At 44.0% G+C, this 18,721-nt stretch overlaps 1 protein-coding gene across 2 annotated transcripts in view; it reads right to left on the bottom strand.

Annotated features, from left to right (window-relative positions):
- Positions 1-458: 458 nt before the first annotated feature.
- The window catches only part of NAA25 (N-alpha-acetyltransferase 25, NatB auxiliary subunit), a 561,072-nt gene continuing 542,809 nt past the window's right edge, over positions 459-18,721 (bottom strand). For both annotated transcript variants that reach the window (XM_069214819.1, XM_069214820.1), the window contains exon 24: positions 459-1,950. In XM_069214819.1, coding sequence (XP_069070920.1) covers positions 1,828-1,950 — 123 coding nt within the window. In that variant the 3' untranslated portion in view covers positions 459-1,827. The remainder of the gene's footprint in view (positions 1,951-18,721) is intronic.

Here is an 18,721-nt window from a genome sequence, read left to right as displayed (position 1 = left end):
TAAGAAATTACATGCTGTTCAAACAGATGCCCCATGCATAGCATCTTAAGAATGAAACTGAAGCAGCTAAGTGTGCATCCCAAATATGTTTTTCCTCAATACTGTTCAAGAGAGGTCCTAGTCTGCAGCCAACCTGTCCCATTGGCCGACAGCAAAAGTGACAAAATGTATCAGTGCACCGAAAAATCCTAGTGCCATGACACAAGAACATAAGCAAGCACACTTTGCAGTCCTTAGCACAATGGGACGTGCAGACGTGCAAAGATAAGGTTAGTTTCTCCTTGGTGGATACAGAGGAAACAGCTGGAGAAAGACTGCACAGTCATCAATGGTGCTTGAGTTGATAACAGAAGTCTAGCAAAATAAAAAATAAATAAAAAAAGAACGCATCCTTGCAAAGAAACACAAATATGCTGTCTTTGTTTGAAGAGGAACATAAACCAAGTGAAAGCAATGCCTTTTCTTATTTCGTACGGATTTATTTAAAAAATATTTTTCTCAACCAACCAACATGTCTAACAAATGTATGCAGCAGAGAGGACAATGTTACGATTGTCAACTACTTTATAGTTTTCACATGAGCAATTTACTTAAATCAGAGCATATAAAGAAATCTGTAAAAGCCTGAAGTATGCCTTATAGAAGAAAAGGTTAAAACGTCTCTGTTTCGGTTTGCTGGATTCTTAAACTGCATGTTTGAGGAAAAGGAAAAAGAAAACACGCCTGAACGCAGATATAGCAATACATTTGTGTAACATAATAAATGTGTCCAACAAACCAGTCCCCAGAGCACCAAAACAGATCAACTGCAAAAACAAGCATACAGTTAAAAAAATAAATACAAAAGTAACATTTTGAACTTTCTACCAATGAAATAGCAAAATTACTCCGGCCTTCAACCATAATTTGCAGATCAGGACTTATCTTTTTTGAACAAAAGAAAAGTACTTAGGATTATCGCTTAAAGCAGTTTTAGAGCTACTATTGTACAAGCAGGTAGAGTTGTATGAAAAAATTACATGAAATGATCAAAAGTGACCTCAAGTATCACTGTACAAATTATGTAGAACTACAATAAATGCTCCTCTGTCAAACAAGTGAAAGGTAGAGCTTTCTACAGCAGGTCAAGACGGGTTTGTGTTGGTGTAAACCTACCGTATCTATTCCCTCCTCAGTGCAGGTTATTCGGATGTCTAGTAAAAAGAAAGTTTCAACCATTTAATGTGCAAGCTACCAGTCTCCTTTGGAAATGGTAAGTGCCTGAAGAAACAAATGCAAGTGGGATCATATCCTAGAAGCACTTTTGCTTGGCCAAGTTCATGTCAGTGTGTAGATCGAAAACAAACCGGTTATAGAAGGAATACAAAAAAGAGCAAATCTGCTGCTAGCTTTGATGTAAGCAGTATAATTGTGGTATTTCTACAAATAAGGCCGTTACAAAAACACTCTGGTGATACACCGAGTCCTGGCTCTCATGTTTAACAATACTTTACATCAGTTTATTTTTGCTGCATCTACAGGCCGCCTGCAAGAGCTTCGGGTGGCAAATGGATAAACCTTATGTTGCTATCTTCTGATGAATGTATATAAAAAAAGTGGTCAAAACTAGGCTGGGATACTGCCTCTACTTTATGTACAATAATTTAAATTGTCTGTATATATATTTTATTTCACCTAAAAAATTTTTTTATGATCGAAGTCCTTCATGCATTTCTGGAGGAAGTTCTGGATTAGGTTGATGGTTGAATGTCGCTCCAGCCTGGGAAAGTAAGTCACCCCATCTTCTGGTGCGCAATCTATCAATGCCTACGGTTCACAGTTTCAGTTCTAGATTTTTAATTTGTTTATAGTATCAAGTCTCTTTTTCAACAACTCTCCAGCTTCCTGCAGCGTTTGCTGGTAACTGCTCCTGACTTTTCCTTGTGCTGTCCTTGTGAACAACATCTCTTCCTGAAAAACAGAGTAAAACAATGAGCATCAGTAAATCCACAAAACCATCTCAATGGGTATGTGCTTCATGCATTGCAAAGTTAAATTCTGAGTCATTGTCACTTGCCAGTGTGTGATAAGTGCCCACCCTGAATTCGGATGGCACGAAGGAGCACAAAAGGATTTGAATCATGTATATCTACTCATTTTCACTAAGCTTAGAATGCTGGTGAGCAAAACCTTTGAATAGCCCATGCTAAGGAAACAGATTTGCTGACGCAGTCCAAGGATTTGACAGAGGGTGCTTGTGAGCAATAATACAGTAAGATACGTGGCTTAAGTTAAGGTGTGTGAACGTTACGATACTCTAATATTGCAGTAGATATTTTTGCTGATGAATGGGTTAATCAATAGTCTACACTACACTGTCAGGTAATTCCAGATCTAGATATACATTGGACAGGAAGTATTCCTTTGGATGTTGCCAGGACAATACATATACAAAAAATACATCCTTCTCATGAATGTAAAGTCTGTTTGTGGTACAAACCTTCTGGCAATGACAAAAGTTTGTATTTTGGGCATGCCAAAGACCAGGGCAACAAAATAAGGCTCTAAACTAAGCAGTATCTCAAACAAAGGAAATGTAATCCCTCAAAGTGACAAACTGTCCCAAAAGCTAATGTCACCCGAAAAATAAAATCGTTCTGGCTCAAATGTTTTCCACAGCTACGTTGTGTTGGTTACAATCTAAAATATTTGACAGACTGCATAAAGGTGGCTTAGACTGGATAGAAGAGGTTTCATCATACACTTTCTTTCACCTGCCTTTCAGGGATGGCAAAGGTGAAATGTAGAATAGAACATTTAGAACTACAGGGTCACTATGACTGTACCAACTCAAAGCATAGACAACCCACATTTTACTATTCTAGAACATATAACGTCTTTTTCAGGTAGTGAAAATGACACTTTTTGATGTAATGATTATTACCTGATGATTTAAAAGAAAAAACAATGTCTGGGATTAGGTATTTTTATAGCACGAACGCAAACTGATTCAGAGCTACATATCTGGCCATTTCTCATTAAAAAAATACCTGTAATAGAAATCTTTATTTTAATACAACTGAACACAAGCCATGTCAGTCAGATATCGTTAATGGTGATATACTAATATACTAAAAGGAAATATTTTTTTTCTTCAGTGTATCTGCATGGGGTGGCCCTCAGAGGTTACTATCCATCAACCCTAAGGGGCAAGACTAACTGTTGTAATCTGAAAATAATGAGTTTGTAATGGGTATTGGGGTTGTGGCATCTGTACAGGGTGAGCCCAGCCAAAACACAGTGGATCCCTGCACAGGGCTCAAAGGCAAGGACAAAGCCAATGAGTGGCTGGAGGGAAAGTTGGGTTCTGAGACTAGATATGGAGAGGTACTTTGTTGTGATGTAGTATTCTTAACATCTGCGTTGTGTTGCAAACACAGAAAAGGTCATGCTGGGATGTTTTGTAGCAATACTTTTTTTCTGAGACACAAAATGAAGTAAATATACAATATACTTATCCAGAAATTACAGTTATTCTCATTATGGGCATTTGACTACTTATAAAGCATGCCACGTGCAAGTGTTTTACAATGCATGAAAAAAAGCTACTTTTAAGTCAGGGCAAAAGAAAAAATGTAATCAACCAAAGTATAAGACATCTCTGTGGATTCAACTCTTGACCAAGTAGCTTCTGAAAAAGTTCTAAGAACCAAAACTGGTGCTCACCATGCCCAAGCCCACATTAAGAGGAGTCAAATCATGAGCTGGAACAAAGACAACTTATTTTCAGGTCGCAAGGGAGGTGGAGGGCAGTCACCTAGATCTCTGTGACATAGTATTACAGTTGGGGAGAGCTACCGCTGCTGGGTGAGGAGGTTTTCTTCACTTTAAATTTCTCCCATTTAAAGAAATGACTATTTTTCGGTTATAAACATGGCACGGTGTCCACTGGGTGCAAAAGGTCTGCAGTTGTAAATGCAACATAATGGGAGAAAATTAAAATGAAGAGTTAATCGTTAAGGTAACTTTTCATTTAAATTTGCTCCTATTTAAAAGCACACAGAAACATCATTTTGTTCCAACGCTCCAATATTGAGTTCACAAGAACTTTTATTTAAAAGTTAAATCATCCCGTGCTTCAGTTCTTCACCTCTGTGCCTCAACCTGGTCCATAAACCTGACTAAGCACTGCTTATTATCAGACTTTGCTATTTGCAGAGTGAAAATAATGTAAACACAACCTTCCCTTAACTTTAAAAGAAAAATGGTACTGTGCTTATATAAAAAAAACTCAAAGCTGCGAACTACGTTAAAGGTGTCTGGAAGCTACTGGTAAGCTCTCAATCGACTGGGTGGGGACACCTGCTCTAATCAATATTACATCTTGTATATGGGCAGCCCACTTTCTCATGGCATTCTCCTGGCATCAGATCAGGCTGCAGAACCACAATTTCTTGTTCTACTTTGTGTCAAAAGGGTCCACATACAATCCTGCATTTGACCTTTTTAAGAGCTAAGTTGACCTTTTCTCGACCTCCTCTCCTATGTCAGAGCAGTGTAAGTTATTTATTAACTTGATTTCCTTGCTGTTACCTGTTGGGCTGGAAAAAGAACCTAGATCAGCCTCACCCACAACTAGAATAAATGACCCTAAGAATGATAGGCACAGTCATATGCATAGCTATCTTTTATTCTCTTTAGCTCCACTCAATGCTTAAGCACAGCTGCAAGTTCCTACAACACTATATGATTAGCCTCTCATACAAGCACACCACTAAAACACTTCCTTCATAGGCCTCACTGGAGTTGCAGGTTTCTCTCTATATACATACTGGCAACTTTCAAGCCTACGCGTTCTCCCTCTTTTTTCTCACTTCACTACAGGCAAAAGCTCAACAATGAAAACTGGATAAGAACAAAACCCTACTCCTCATACAAAACATTGCAGTAGTAATCACATAGGACACCTGACAAACACTCTCCTGCACCCCAAGCACTTCCAAGGTTTAACACACTTTCATTTAAATGCAGCTACAACTCAATAGGGCTTATTGCCAACAAATTAACCAGAAATATGACAAATTGTTGTAATCAGTTGCCCCTAAACATGGGAAACAGAACAGACACAGAAACAAGGTAATGTGGAATATATCACTGCAAATCTCATAATAAACGGCTACATTCTAATCACCTTAGAGACACCAAAACCTTTACCTGCTCGATCAGAATAAAAATACTAGTCTAAACCCATTCACAATTCTGCTAATCTACAAAGGAGGTTGTTCGTTTAAAATGGTTCCAAAATACAATTCCATAGGATAAAATCTTGTGAGACTCCTTATCGATAGAAGTGCATTAGAAACAGAGCTTCCTATCAAAGAAAGTACTTTTGTGTTTTACTCTTGCAAGTGTGTTTGCTGTTCCTTTAGCTACTGATTAATTTTAAGCCTACTGACTCAGTCCATGATCCTTTGACATACTCCTATTCTTAGCCCGATGATCATTAGGAGCAATCTTTCTTTGACAGAGAAATTAACATGCACTTCCGAGAAGGATAATTTAGTGGTAGAAATAAAACCAAAGAAAAGTTAGGTTCTCTTTATCGACCTTTCCAAGTTTCTACCCAATAAACCCACTTTAGCTGTCCTACCTAAACTGGCCGAGATATCATGGGAGAGTCAGCTGTGGGTGTTTCTTGAATAGCACCAACAATTCTCCTCCCTCCAATTCGGGTTCAGGCCAATTCATGGGACCAAAACAATGGACAAAGCTGGCCTACTAGTTATGTTGGACCTCTTGCCAGCCCCCTGACAATGCAGTTCATAATGTATTTTTAAACAGATCATCTTCGGTGGTGGAATCAAACCACTTAGTAACAGGTTCAATACCTTTCTTACACACTGAATTCAGTGGGTAATACATGACCTTTCGTGGGCACCACTCTTTGCAATCAATAGTCGCAATGCAAAACAGAACCACAAACAAAACACAATAAAAGATTATCAGGAAGAACAAAATGAAAATTAACCGAAGGGGAGGCTTGGAAAAAACACCCAGGTACATAACACAATATAAAGGTACCAAATTTATTTAAAAAATCGTTCCACCAAACAGGACGTTTCTTGATATGGGTACCCTTAAGCACTTGTTTGCCAGTTTCATCCCCATAGACATTACGATACCATGAATCCGATATTCAAAATATTCCTTGTGCAAACCCATACAGACATCACAAACCAAACCAGGCCATCAAAGCCATCACACTATAGGTTTTCAATTGGGAGATGTCATCATCTCTTCTCCCATATGCTAAAAAGGCCCACTAAGGGCTACTACTACATCGTTCCACAATTATGTAAGGCCCAAACTTGAGATCACTCTTCAAGGACCCCTTGAGGGAGTTGGATTCTTACAAAATTCACAACTAAAAACGTTCTACTTTTCGCACAATACAAAGCATCATATCACACAGTGGATTTTTCTGTTTTTTGTAGGCTCTGATTATGACAGGCTGATCCTTACCCACTTCACATTTAGCATTCCTGGGACTAAGTGTCTATCACTCAGGTGTAAACCAACTTGAAGACTGTCTCTTAAATATTTCAGAAGGTGGTAAAACCTGGGTGAAGTGATACAATCAGAGTATCTCTGGAACATCTTTCTTTAAAAGTAACTTTTAGGAGACCGCTACCCTGATGCACCCTGTAATTTATCTGTTGGATCTCTCGACCAAAACATTCTCTTGAGGATGAAACAGGCTTGCCCTCTTGTTCACATTACCAGCTTCATTCATCAACTCAAGCATTAAGCTTAAGGTAAAGTGCACCCCACTATCCATCACAAGTGTCTTGAGAACAAAACTTCTCAGAAAATCAATGACCCCTTTCAGGCCTGGCTGTTTGACTCATTTGATTCGACTCCAATTGGATATAATTATCAGGTCAAATTTATTCCTCAACCCACTGAAGGGCCCCCAAAAAATCCAACATTACTTTTTCCCCATAAAAGTTCAGGCAGATCAACAGGCAACATGAGCAGATTTCTGATCGCAATTTGTTTACCAGCTCTCATACGTAAGATACTAAGCTCTACATCACTGTCCATTTTCAGCTGCCAACCGGTTCCCAGAGCCGGTTGTTGTTCAAAGTCATCTTGAAATGTCAGATGTGGGCCAAGTTAATCAAATTATGTCTGAGCTATGAAATTGGATTTGTAAAGCATATTGGTTACTCCACCTGGAGTGTCCTTGCGCTCGAGTTAAGCTCACCCTTCACAGGAAGAATTTCCAAACTTAGTCCAGAGTCGCCTGGAAAAGCCAGGTTTGAGTTTTTCTCGGAACACAGATTCCTGTTTCACCAGCCTCAGGCCTAATGGCAACATATTAAACATTTTAGGAGGTAGGTGTTTAAATGAGCACCCTCCCATATGTACTCTCTTGACTCTTGAGAAGGATGCGAGAGCCATGGTGGAAGATTTAAGATTCCGAGAGGGACAGTGCTCGGACACCACAGGGAGCAGGTATTGTGGACCTTTGCCCTGAAGTATTTGATGGCAGAAGCATAAGGTTTTAAAAAGTGGGAGCCAGTGCAGAGGAGCTGAGAGCCTGTCCCATAGCGGAAAATTTAGGAAGACTTAGAATCAGTCGTGCTGCAGCATTCTGCACCCTCTGTAACTTCAGAAGTCTGCTTCTGGTGTCTCCCAATTACAGGACATTTCAATACCCTAATCTTGAGTTAAGTAGTACCTGTATCACACTTTTCTTAGCATCACTTGAAAGTAGGTATATTATTTTGCAAAACATCTTGAAAATTCCAAAACAGGTACCTGTAGATGTTGAGATCTGTTCGTTAAAATTCAGCTGTGAGGTGAATCAGATCTTGAGATACTTCACTGCCAGCTTAGGGACTGGAAGACACTCCATGATGACTGGTCAACATGAAGACGACCAGATTGAGTGTTGCTTACCAATCACCACATCACCAGTTTTCCTGGCGTCCAATTTAAGGCAGCTCTGTTCTTTCCAGTTTACCAGACTAACCAGGCATGACCTGAAATATTCACCAGAGGGCCCTGACAGATTGATAATCAGTTGGGTGTCATCAGCGTAGGGCACTAATTTGATGCCCCACCTCTCGATTACTTTAGCAAAGGGGCGCATGTAGAGACTGAATAGAGTAGGTCTCAAGCTAGAGCCCTTGGGCACCCCTTGCTCTAGCGACAGTCCCTTTGAGGCGCAAGATTGCTGAACTACATGAAATGTGTGGCCAGAGAGGTATGAAGAAATCCACTAAAGAGCCAGTCCGCTGATGCCCAGAGCTGTTCCAGCAAAACACCATGAAAGACTGTGTTGAACGCCGCACTAAGATTTAACATTATTAGCGAGGCAGTGTCCCCCTTATCCACACTTTACCTCAGTGTTTGAGGTTCATAACAAGGCTGATTCAGTGCTGTAATGTGGACGAAAGACCGACTGCCTCCCATGTAGAACCTCTTTATCCTTAATAAATTGCATCAACTGTTGGTTTAGGCATTTCTTAGCAACTTTAGCTGCAAAAGGCAGCAGGGAAATCAGCCTCAAATTTTCAGGCTTGCAGGCATCTAACCAGGACTTTTTCAGGAAGGGACCACGATAGCGTGTTTCCAGTCAGAGGGGGAGTCTGTCTTCAAAGACAGGGTTATATGCTCATACAGCGCTAGAGCAATGACCCCCATGCATCATTGCAGAATTCTAGGTGGAGCAGGATCCAGATTTAATCCTAGCTACCACCTGCTGGGACACCATTCCACAAATTATTACAGAAGGTAAGCGCAATAGTTCCTGTGCCATTGGGGCTCCAATCGTTTGCATTGTTTTCTTAGGACTCTAAGCTCTTCATTAAACAACTCTGCTGAGAGAGAGGAGTGAGTGGAAGTACCTCCCCCAATAGGAGCAAGATCATCTAGGGCATTACTTATCCAGTTTATGAATCGTGAACTAGCTTGAAAGACTCTGATGTAACCTTGGACCATTTTTGCGCCCAGTGTTGACTGCTTTCCACAGCATGATGGATCGGACGGAAGCCCTTGACGTTAAATGGTATCACATAGTGATCTGACCAAGGCATTGGTAATGGTAGAGAGAGACTAATATACGAAGAGTTCGTGAAAATCAGATCTAGCGTGTGTCCCATCCTATGGGTTGGGGCTAGCACCAGTTGTTTCATGTGACATATAGCTATTGCTGCATTATGACAACAGGGGTATTTGAGATGTAGGCTGAGGTCTCCCACAGCTATTATGGAGCAATAAGTGTCTCTCCTCTATAGAGGATTTCATCCTCCATTGGCAGTGTCTGAAGCAACCTTGGCAAAACTCTGATGATCATCAGCTACGCATCTCACACTAGGCCCCCCATTTAACAAAACACACCCTTTTGGATATCATCAGCAACCATGGCTTGGCATCACTGTAGGAGGCTGGACTGGCTTGTAGTGAGTACCAAGGCCCAGTTATCCCTTATTAGTGTATAGGGTGTCTAGCAGCATAGGCTGATAGATAATGGTAGCTTAGCAGAGCAGCTTAGGCTGAACTAGGAGACGAGTGAAGCTCCTACAGTACCACTAGTGTCATATGCACAATATCATAAGAAAACACAATACACAGATATACTAAAAATAAAGGTACTTTATTTTTATGACAATATGCCAAAGTATCTCAGAGTGTACCCTCAGTATGAGGATAGCAAATATACACAAGATATGTGTACACAATACCAAAAATATGCAGTATAGTCTTAGAAAACAGTGCAAACAATGTATAGTTACAATAGGATGCAATGGGGACACATAGGGATAGGGGCAACACAAACCATATACTCCAAAAGTGGAATGCGAACCACGAATGGACCCCAAACCTATGTGACCTTGTAGAGGGTCGCTGGGACTACTAGAAAATAGTAAGGGTTAGAAAAATAGCCCACCTCAAGACCCTGAAAAGTGAGTGCAAAGTGCACTAAAGTTCCCCAAAGAGTACAGAAGTCATGATAGGGGAATTCTGCAGGAAAGACACAAACCAGCAATGCAACAACGATGGATTTCCAGTCGAGGGTACCTGTGGAACAAGGGGACCAAGTCCAAAAGTCACAAGCAAGTCGGAGATGGGCAGATGCCCAGGAAATGCCAGCTGTAGGTGCAAAGAAGCTGCTACTGGACAGTAGAAGCTGAAGATCCTGCAGGAACGACAAGGGCTAGGAACTTCCCCTTTGGAGGACGGATCCCTCACGCCGTGGAGAGTTGTGCAGAAGTGTTTTCCTGAAGAAAGACCGCCAACAAGCCTTGCTAGCTGCAAATCGTGCGGTTAGGGTTTTTGGATGCTGCTGTGGCCCAGGAGGGACCAGGATGTCACCAATTGCGTCTGGGGACAGAGGGGGCGTCGAGCAAGACAAGGAGCCCTCTCAGAAGCAGGCAGCACCCGCAGAAGTGCCAGAACAGGCACTACGAAGTGGAGTGAAACGGTGCTCACCCGAAGTTGCACAAAGGAGTCCCACGCCGCCGGAAGACAACTTAGGAGGTCATGCGATGCAGGTTAGAGTGCCGTGGACCCAGGCTGGACTGTGCACAAAGGATTTCCGCCGGAAGTGCACGGAGGCCGGAGTAGCTGCAAAAGTCGCGGTTCCCAGCAATGCAGTCTGGCGTGGGGAGGCAAGGACTTACCTCCACCAAACTTGGACTGAAGAGTCACTGGACTGTGGGAGTCACTTGGACAGAGTTGCTGGATTCAAAGGACCTTGCTCGTCGTGCTGAGAGGAGACCCAGGGTACCGGTGATGCAGTTCTTTGGTGCCTGCGGTTGCAGGGGGACGATTCCGTTGACCCACGGGAGATTTCTTCGGAGCTTCTAGTGCAGAGAGGAGGCAGACTACCCCCACAGCATGCACCACCAGGAAAGCAGTTGAGAAGGCGGCTGGATCAGCCTTACAGAGTTGCAGTAGTCGTCTTTGCTACTTTGTTGCAGTTTTGCAGGCTTCCAGCACGGTCAGCAGTCGATTCCTTGGCAGAAGGTGAAGAGAGAGATGCAGAGGAACTCGGATGAGCTCTTGCATTCGTTATCTAAGGAATCCCCAGAGACAGAGACCCTAAATAGCCAGAAAAGAGGGTTTGGCTACCTAGGAGAGAGGATAGGCTAGCAACACCTGAAAGAGCCTATCAGGAGTCGTCTCTGACGTCACCTGGTGGCACTGGCCACTCAGAGCAGTCCAGTGTGCCAGCAGCACCTCTGTTTCCAAGATGGCAGAGGTCTGGAGCACACTGGAGGAGCTCTGGGCACCTCCCAGGGGAGGTGCAGTTCAGGGGAGTGGTCACTCCCCTTTCCTTTGTCCAGTTTCGCGCCAGAGCAGGGCTAAGGGGTCCCTGAACCGGTGTAGACTGGTTTATGCAGAAATGGGCACCATGTGTGCCCATGAAAACATTTCCAGAGGCTGGGGGAGGCTACTCCTCCCCTGCCTTCACACCATTTTCCAAAGGGAGGGGGTGTAACACCCTCTCTCAGAGGAAGTCCTTTGTTCTGCCATCCTGGGCCAAGCCTGGCTGGACCCCAGGAGGGCAGAAACCTGTCTGAGGGGTTGGCAGCAGCAGCAGCTGCAGTGAAACCCCAGGAAAGGCAGTTTGGCAGTACCAGGGTATGTGCTACAGACCACTGGGATCATGGGATTGTGCCAACTATGCCAGAATGGCATAGAGGGGGCAATTCCATGATCATAGACATGTTACATGGCCATATTCGGAGTTACCATTGTGAAGCTACATATAGGTAGTGACCTATATGTAGTGCATGCGTGTAATGGTGTCCCCGCAATCACAAAGTCCGGGGAATTGGTCCTGAACAATGTGGGGGCACCTTGGCTAGTGCCAGGGTGCCCTCACACTAAGTAACTTTGCACCTAACCTTTACCAGGTAAAGGTTAGACATATAGGTGACTTATAAGTTACTTAAGTGCAGTGTAAAATGGCTGTGAAATAACGTGGACGTTATTTCACTCAGGCTGCAGTGGCAGGCCTGTGTAAGAATTGTCAGAGTTCCCTATGGGTGGCAAAAGAAATGCTGCAGCCCATAGGGATCTCCTGGAACCCCAATACCCTGGGTACCTCAGTACCATATACTAGGGAATTATAAGGGTGTTCCAGTAAGCCAATGTAAATTGGTAAAATTGGTCACTAGCCTGTTAGTGACAATTTGAAAGAAATGAGAGAGCATAACCACTGAGGTTCTGATTAGCAGAGCCTCAGTGAGACAGTTAGTCATAACACAGGTAACACATTCAGGCACACTTATGAGCACTGGGGCCCTGGCTGGCAGGGTCCCAGTGACACACACAACTAAAACAACATACATACAGTGAAAAATGGGGGTAACATGCCAGGCAAGATGGTACTTTCCTACAATCACTGTTCCTCTAACATATTGGGTCCTCAAAATCTACCTTGAGCTGAAACACTTCGCATTCTCAAAATCCCTTTCCAAATTAACCCAGTTGCCTCATACGTAACTACTGATTTTCTGCAATGGTTATGTGCATGCAAGCATACTGTTTTCAATTACAGAGTCCTACTTGTTCAAATCCCTCAAACCGCAAGAAGCAAATGCCAGTTTGTTCGTCATTGCTAGTCTTGTATGACAACAATAAGTAGTCTGTATTAATTGATGTCGATAGCGATTAACACAGGCAACCTAAGAATTAGCGGTTGCAAAAGAGGAGCACTCTGTGAATTAGCTTTAGTTGGCAATAGTGCACAATCCTGCAGTGCCCTCCAAACAAAATCTTTCTTCTTAACCAGTCTATCGATAGTTCTCTACTACAGAGGCAAAGGTTGGCACTTACATCCACTTTTTGCCTGTTTGTCAGTGTGTTTGACTGTGTTCACTAGGATCCTTCTAACCGGGACACAAGTGATTACTTACGCTCTCTCCTTGTAAACGTGGTTGCTGGACTTTTTTCAACACCACATGTGGCATACTTGTGCCCCCATGTAAGTCCCTAGTATAAGGTACCCAGGGCATCAGGGTACCAGGGGATCCCTATGCGCTTCAGCATGTATTATGCCACCCATATGGAGCCATGCAAAGTGTTCTGCAGGCCTGCCATTGCAGCCTGTGTGAAAGGGTCCATGCGCCCTTTCACTACCAGGTCACTGTAAGTCCCCCCTATGGTAGGCCCTCTCAGCCCAGAGTGCAGGTACCTATGTGTGAGGGCACCCCTGCATTAGCAGAGGTGCCCCCACAAAGTTCATATCCATTTTCCTGGACTTCGTGAGTGCGGGGACGCCATTTTACACGGGTACTGGACATAGGCCACTACCTATGTCCAGCTACATAATGGAAACACCGAACCTGGGCATATTTGGTATCAAACAAGTCAGAATCATACCCCCAATACTGTTGAAAGTATTGGCAGTATGACTCCATGTACTCTGGGGGCTCCTTAGAGGACCCCAGCATTGCTACAACCAGTCCTTCAAGTTTTTACGGGCAGCCCAAGCTGCTGTCACCCCTCAGACAGGTTTCTGCCCTCCTCCTGCTGGATATGATCAAGCCCAGGAAGGCAGAACAAAGGATTTCCTTTGGGAAAGGGAGGTAACACCATCTCCCTTTGCAAATAGGTGTGACTGACTTGGGAGGGTTAGCCTCCCCAAGCCACTGGTATGCTTTGAAGGGCACATTTGGTGCCCTCCATGCATAAACCAATCCACACCGGTTCAGGGACCCCCAGGCCCTGCTCTGGCGCACAACTGGACCATGGAAAGGGGAGTGATGACTCCCTGTCCATCACCACCCCAGACGTGGTGCTCAGAGCTCCTCCAAAAGATCCCTGGGTTCTGCCATTTTATTTCCAAGGTTGGCAGGGAACTCTGGGAACATCTGAGTGGCTGGACCAGGCAGGCGACATCAGAGACCAAACCCTTTTTCAGGGCTATTTATGGTCTCTCTCTTGGGTGGGTCCTCAGATTTGGATTGCAAGATTGCAGCAGGATTCAACTGCAACCTTCACTTCGACTTCTGGCCTCCAGAACTGCGACTAGACCCTCCAGGACCTAACAATCTGCCTCCAAGAAGAAGAACTTTTCTGTAACATTGCTTTCAGGGCTCCTGGCAGCAACTGCAACATTTCCACTGGCTGTGTATCCACTGAGGGTGGCGTGTCTTCAGTCTGCACTAAAAGAAAGAAGGAACCTCCCTTGGAATGAAAGAGACACTCCCCTGCATCCGCAGGCACCTGCTGCAATGACGACCAGCTGCGTGGATCTTCCCTCATCTTGAGCTGTGTGGATCCTGCATCACAGGTGGTGGTCCAAAGTAGTCCTCTTGGTCCTCTCTGCCAGATGTCCAACTTTGGTGGAGGTAAGTCTTTGCCTTCCCACGCAGCACAGTACTCCATGCACCGCATCTCTTGCAGCTGCTAAGGCTTGTTTGCATCTCCTCCAAGGGATCTTCAGACGACATGTAGCTCCAGTCCCCAGCACTCCTTCCTGTGCCGCACAGCCCTCTGTATGGTTCTCCTGTGGCGTAGGATCCCTTTCTGTAGTGCTGCGTGGGCTCCTTCTGCATTTCGGTGCCACGTCCTGTTTGACTCCTGTGGGTGCTGCCTCTGCTGCTGTGGGTTCTCTGTGTCGCCGAGGGCCCCAGGGGAATCCCCCTGCTGGGTTGAGTTCTCCTGAGCCTTGCTGGTCCCTGGCAAAGCCACTTCTCCAGTAACCACAAATTTGCCTTTGCCAAGGCTTGATAGTGGAATTATTGCACCAGTCTGCAATCTTCAATCCAGTGTGTACCATCTTCTGCATCCTTCAGGAACTCTTTTCCGGCTCCAGGACTGCAGTGCTGACCTGTTCTTCCTCCCTGTCGACCAACTCCTGCAAGTACAACTGGGTAGGTAGTAGTTCCTACTCCTCCTGGACTCCACTGACACATTTGGACTTGGTCCCCTCTCTCCACAGGTCTTCTCCAGGAGTTCACCACTGGTTTATTTCAGTCCTTTTAGGGAGTTTGGGGACATTCCAGTGATTTACTCCTGATTTCCTGGTTGCTGGGGGGTACTGTGTTACTTACCTCTGTCGTTTTCTGGTACTCCCAGCACCCCTATACACATTCCACTTACCTAGGTGGGCTTCCTGTGTTTGCATTCCATTTTTTTTTGTATATGGTTTGGGCTCCCCCTGGGTCACTATGAGTTACTACTATTTGCACTGTTTTCTAACCTTTTCTATGCCTATTACTGTTACTAGTGTATATAATTAGTGTATTACTTATCTCCTTTTGGAGGGTTGCCTCTCTAGTACTTTGTGGTATTGTGTAAAGTGCGTTTATTTTTAGACAACAGAGTGTTTTCTTTCATGTGTGTAAGTGCTGCGTGACTACAGTGGTTTTGCATGAGCTTTGCATGTCTCCTAGATAAGCCTTGGCTGCTCATCCACAGCTACCTCTAGAGAACCTGGCTTCTAGACACTGCATACACTTCACTAATAGGGGATACCTGGACCTGGTGTAAGTACCTTAGGTACCCACCACACACCAGGCCAGCTTCCTACAGACGAGCACTCTGTAAATTAGCTGTAATTGGTAACAGTGCACAATCTTTCAGTCCCCTCCAGAGAAAATCTTTCTTCTTAACCGGTCTACCGATAGTTTTACTAGAGAGGCAAAGGTTGGTAAACACTTTAGAGTAAAATTCAGAGACTAAAAGAAAATGAGCTGCTCTGTCCTTAGATGCCACAGTATCTTTAAGGCTCTGACAAACCTTGCCTGAGACTGATGCCTTGAGCAGTAATAATATACCCAGGGTATCAAATATCAACCACAGACCACTGTGACATAGCAGACACAACACCTCATGGTTCCAGTCATTATGTTCCAGCCAGTCCTTACAGATAATCACAATGTCATCCTGAAATGTCCACATCCCTTTTACACTACTTAGAAGCTGTCTCATTTCTTGCCAAAACACAGCAGCAGCGGATGCCAAACCGAACAATATCCTCTTATATTGAAAGATGCCATCAAGGATAACAAATAACATGATGAAGCGTTAAACTGGAGCTGGAGAAATGTGATGGTATGCTGGATGTAAATTTGACCTTCTATAGACCATCACCCCTTCAATTTAGGCATAAGGTCACCAGGTTTAGATAGGGTATGGACATCAACACAAACTTCTTGCCTGAGGGCTTTCAAATCAACACAAACATCAAGTTCCTTGTTCTCTCTCACGACAACTATGGGGGACATTCCAGCATATGAGCTGGCTCATGTCCAGGACTGCGGCTCGAGAAACAGCCACGAGAAAACCACTAAGACTAACAGAAGACAAAAGAAAAGTCATTCTTTTTGGTCTTTAAGACTGTTACCACTGAAAATTTAATACTGCCAACATTTGGTTGATTAGGACTGCTCCTACACTTGGCAGGTGAATAATGTAGCTGTGATGTGACCCAGACATGCTCTTCCACCAACAGATTGGTACTGAATTTCAGAATTGCTTATTCAAAAATAAAGATCATAAGGCCTGACTTTATCTTTAATAGGCTGAGACTCCATCTTTTGTATAAGCATCGTCTTGTTGTTCAGAACGTGCATTTGTGTTGTTTTAAATATATTCGGTATGGTTGTTTTAGATGTGCTAAACAGGGCACACCTGTTGACAAACATGATTTTTAGTTAAAGTGACTTCTTAGTGCGGCTTCTGGATGTGGTACTGAGAAGAACGAAACAGCTTTATTACTAACCATCACAATGTCCTTTGATTCCTGTTTAGAGACTGTTAGTAACCCAAAAGCACTGATGGCACTTCAACTATTTATGGTGGGGCGTCTCGCTACAAAAGATGGTCTTTCACATTCAAGCATTGGTGCATTGGACTAAGTTCATGTGTATCAACCATGGGTGTCAAAACACATTTTGTACAGCTTAGCCAAAGACTCGTTTTAATCAACACACACTGCTCTAGTAGTAGGTACGTCATTTTGCCAATGCCTCTGTCTGTTGTCTGAGCCCCCCTACTTAAAATCTGATAAAACTTAAAAAGGTAAATACTGGAGCCAGATGTCCTGTAAATGGACTCTCTGTAAAGATAGCATTACCCTTTAAGGTAGCTTGCCTGTCATTAAGAATGATAGTGTTTGGCTCCCAGCTGCTTACTGCCTAAAAGTAGTCACAACTGATAGAAAGAATAGTCCAAAGAGCTCCATGGGCTAGTTATTATATTACTCTTCAACACCTTCAGCCCATCTATAAAGGCAAACAACACTTCTAGGGCCTGGAATTTCTTTACTTTAGTACGTCTTCACAAGTAGAATCAACCTAGGCCCGGGAATGACTAACTGATCTTTGCATGTAGGACTTTAGCCTCACTAACAGCCTGCAGGAGAGACTTCTTTAGCTCTATCCTAGAAGCAGACACACAATTGCCCTAAGTAATATACACCCCATCCCAATTCTGCACATCTTGCTTCTCAAGGTTGTTCCCTTTTCTCTCAAAATTCTCAAGACCATCTGTAACCTAACACTGTGTTCACTTAGTACTCTGTCAAAAACAAGAATATTGTCCTGGAAAATATGACTCCATCTTTGCCTTTAAACAGTACCTGAATGACTTGCTGGAAAACAGCTGAAGCTAAGCCAAAAAGCTATTTTGTTGCACTTTTCTGGTGTTACAAAATATCTTCACCTACATAAGCCTTGGTGTATTTCTACTTGGTGACATGTGAACAACATATCTAATTAGTACATGGTGGTGGTCTGGTTGGGGAAGGCAGAGGGATCTGCCTCTGACCCAGTCACGGTTTGTTAACCACCACTGCAGATCTTGAACAGTTCCCCTTGAGATCTGGACCATGTCGAAGAGATTCCCCTGATGCTGTGCCCACTGGAGCTTCAAGCCCCACTGCACAGCACACAAACCATCTGGCACGTGTCAGCAGCAGGATGCAGGAGGCGATGAGGCCCAGCAGCCTCAAAGTCATTCTCACCAAATTACAGGATAGAGGCTGAAACATCAGTATCATAGCCTGAATATCCTGGACTCGCCACTCTGGAGGATAAGCCCGAAACTACACTGAGCGCATAACAGCTCTGATGAGAGGGAGCATCTGAGAGGGAGTCAGGCGTGACTTCTGCATGTTTATAGTGATCCCTGTCAAATGCAGGAGTCCCGCTATAGTCTAAAGATGGGAGATGTTAGCCTGGGGTGCTCCCGCCTTCAACACCTAGTCGTCGAGATAGAGGATGACTGAAAACCCTGATCTGCGCAGATGAGCTGCAACCACCATCATCACCTTGGTGAACACGTGAGGGGTGCTAATAAGGCCAAAGGCCAAAGCACGGTGAACTACATGCAACGTCTGTGGGCAGGCAGGACAGCCATATGGAAGTAAGCGTGCTGCAAGTCAAATGCTAACATCCAGTTTCATGGGTCTAGGGCAGACAGAACTTGAGCCAGGGCAGATAGAACGTGAGCCAGAGTGAGCATTTTTAACTTCTTCCTGAGAAATAGATTGAGGGACCAGCGGTCTAAGATAGGGAGAAGACCCTTGTCCTTTTTGGGCACGAGAAAGTAGTGGGAATAACAACCACAAACTACTTCTGCCACAGCTACACTTTTCTATGGCTCCCGTGGCCAAGAGAGCTGTAACCTCCTCGCAGAGAAGTGCTGAGTGATCCTCCGTCATCCAATCGTAGGAATGTGGCATGGATGGAGGAATAGTCTGAAGGGGAGGGGA

Source organism: Pleurodeles waltl, chromosome 11 (genome assembly GCF_031143425.1).
Source record: "Pleurodeles waltl isolate 20211129_DDA chromosome 11, aPleWal1.hap1.20221129, whole genome shotgun sequence".
Taxonomy (NCBI): Eukaryota; Metazoa; Chordata; class Amphibia; order Caudata; family Salamandridae; genus Pleurodeles; species Pleurodeles waltl.
This window is presented reverse-complemented; position numbering and strand designations above follow the sequence as displayed.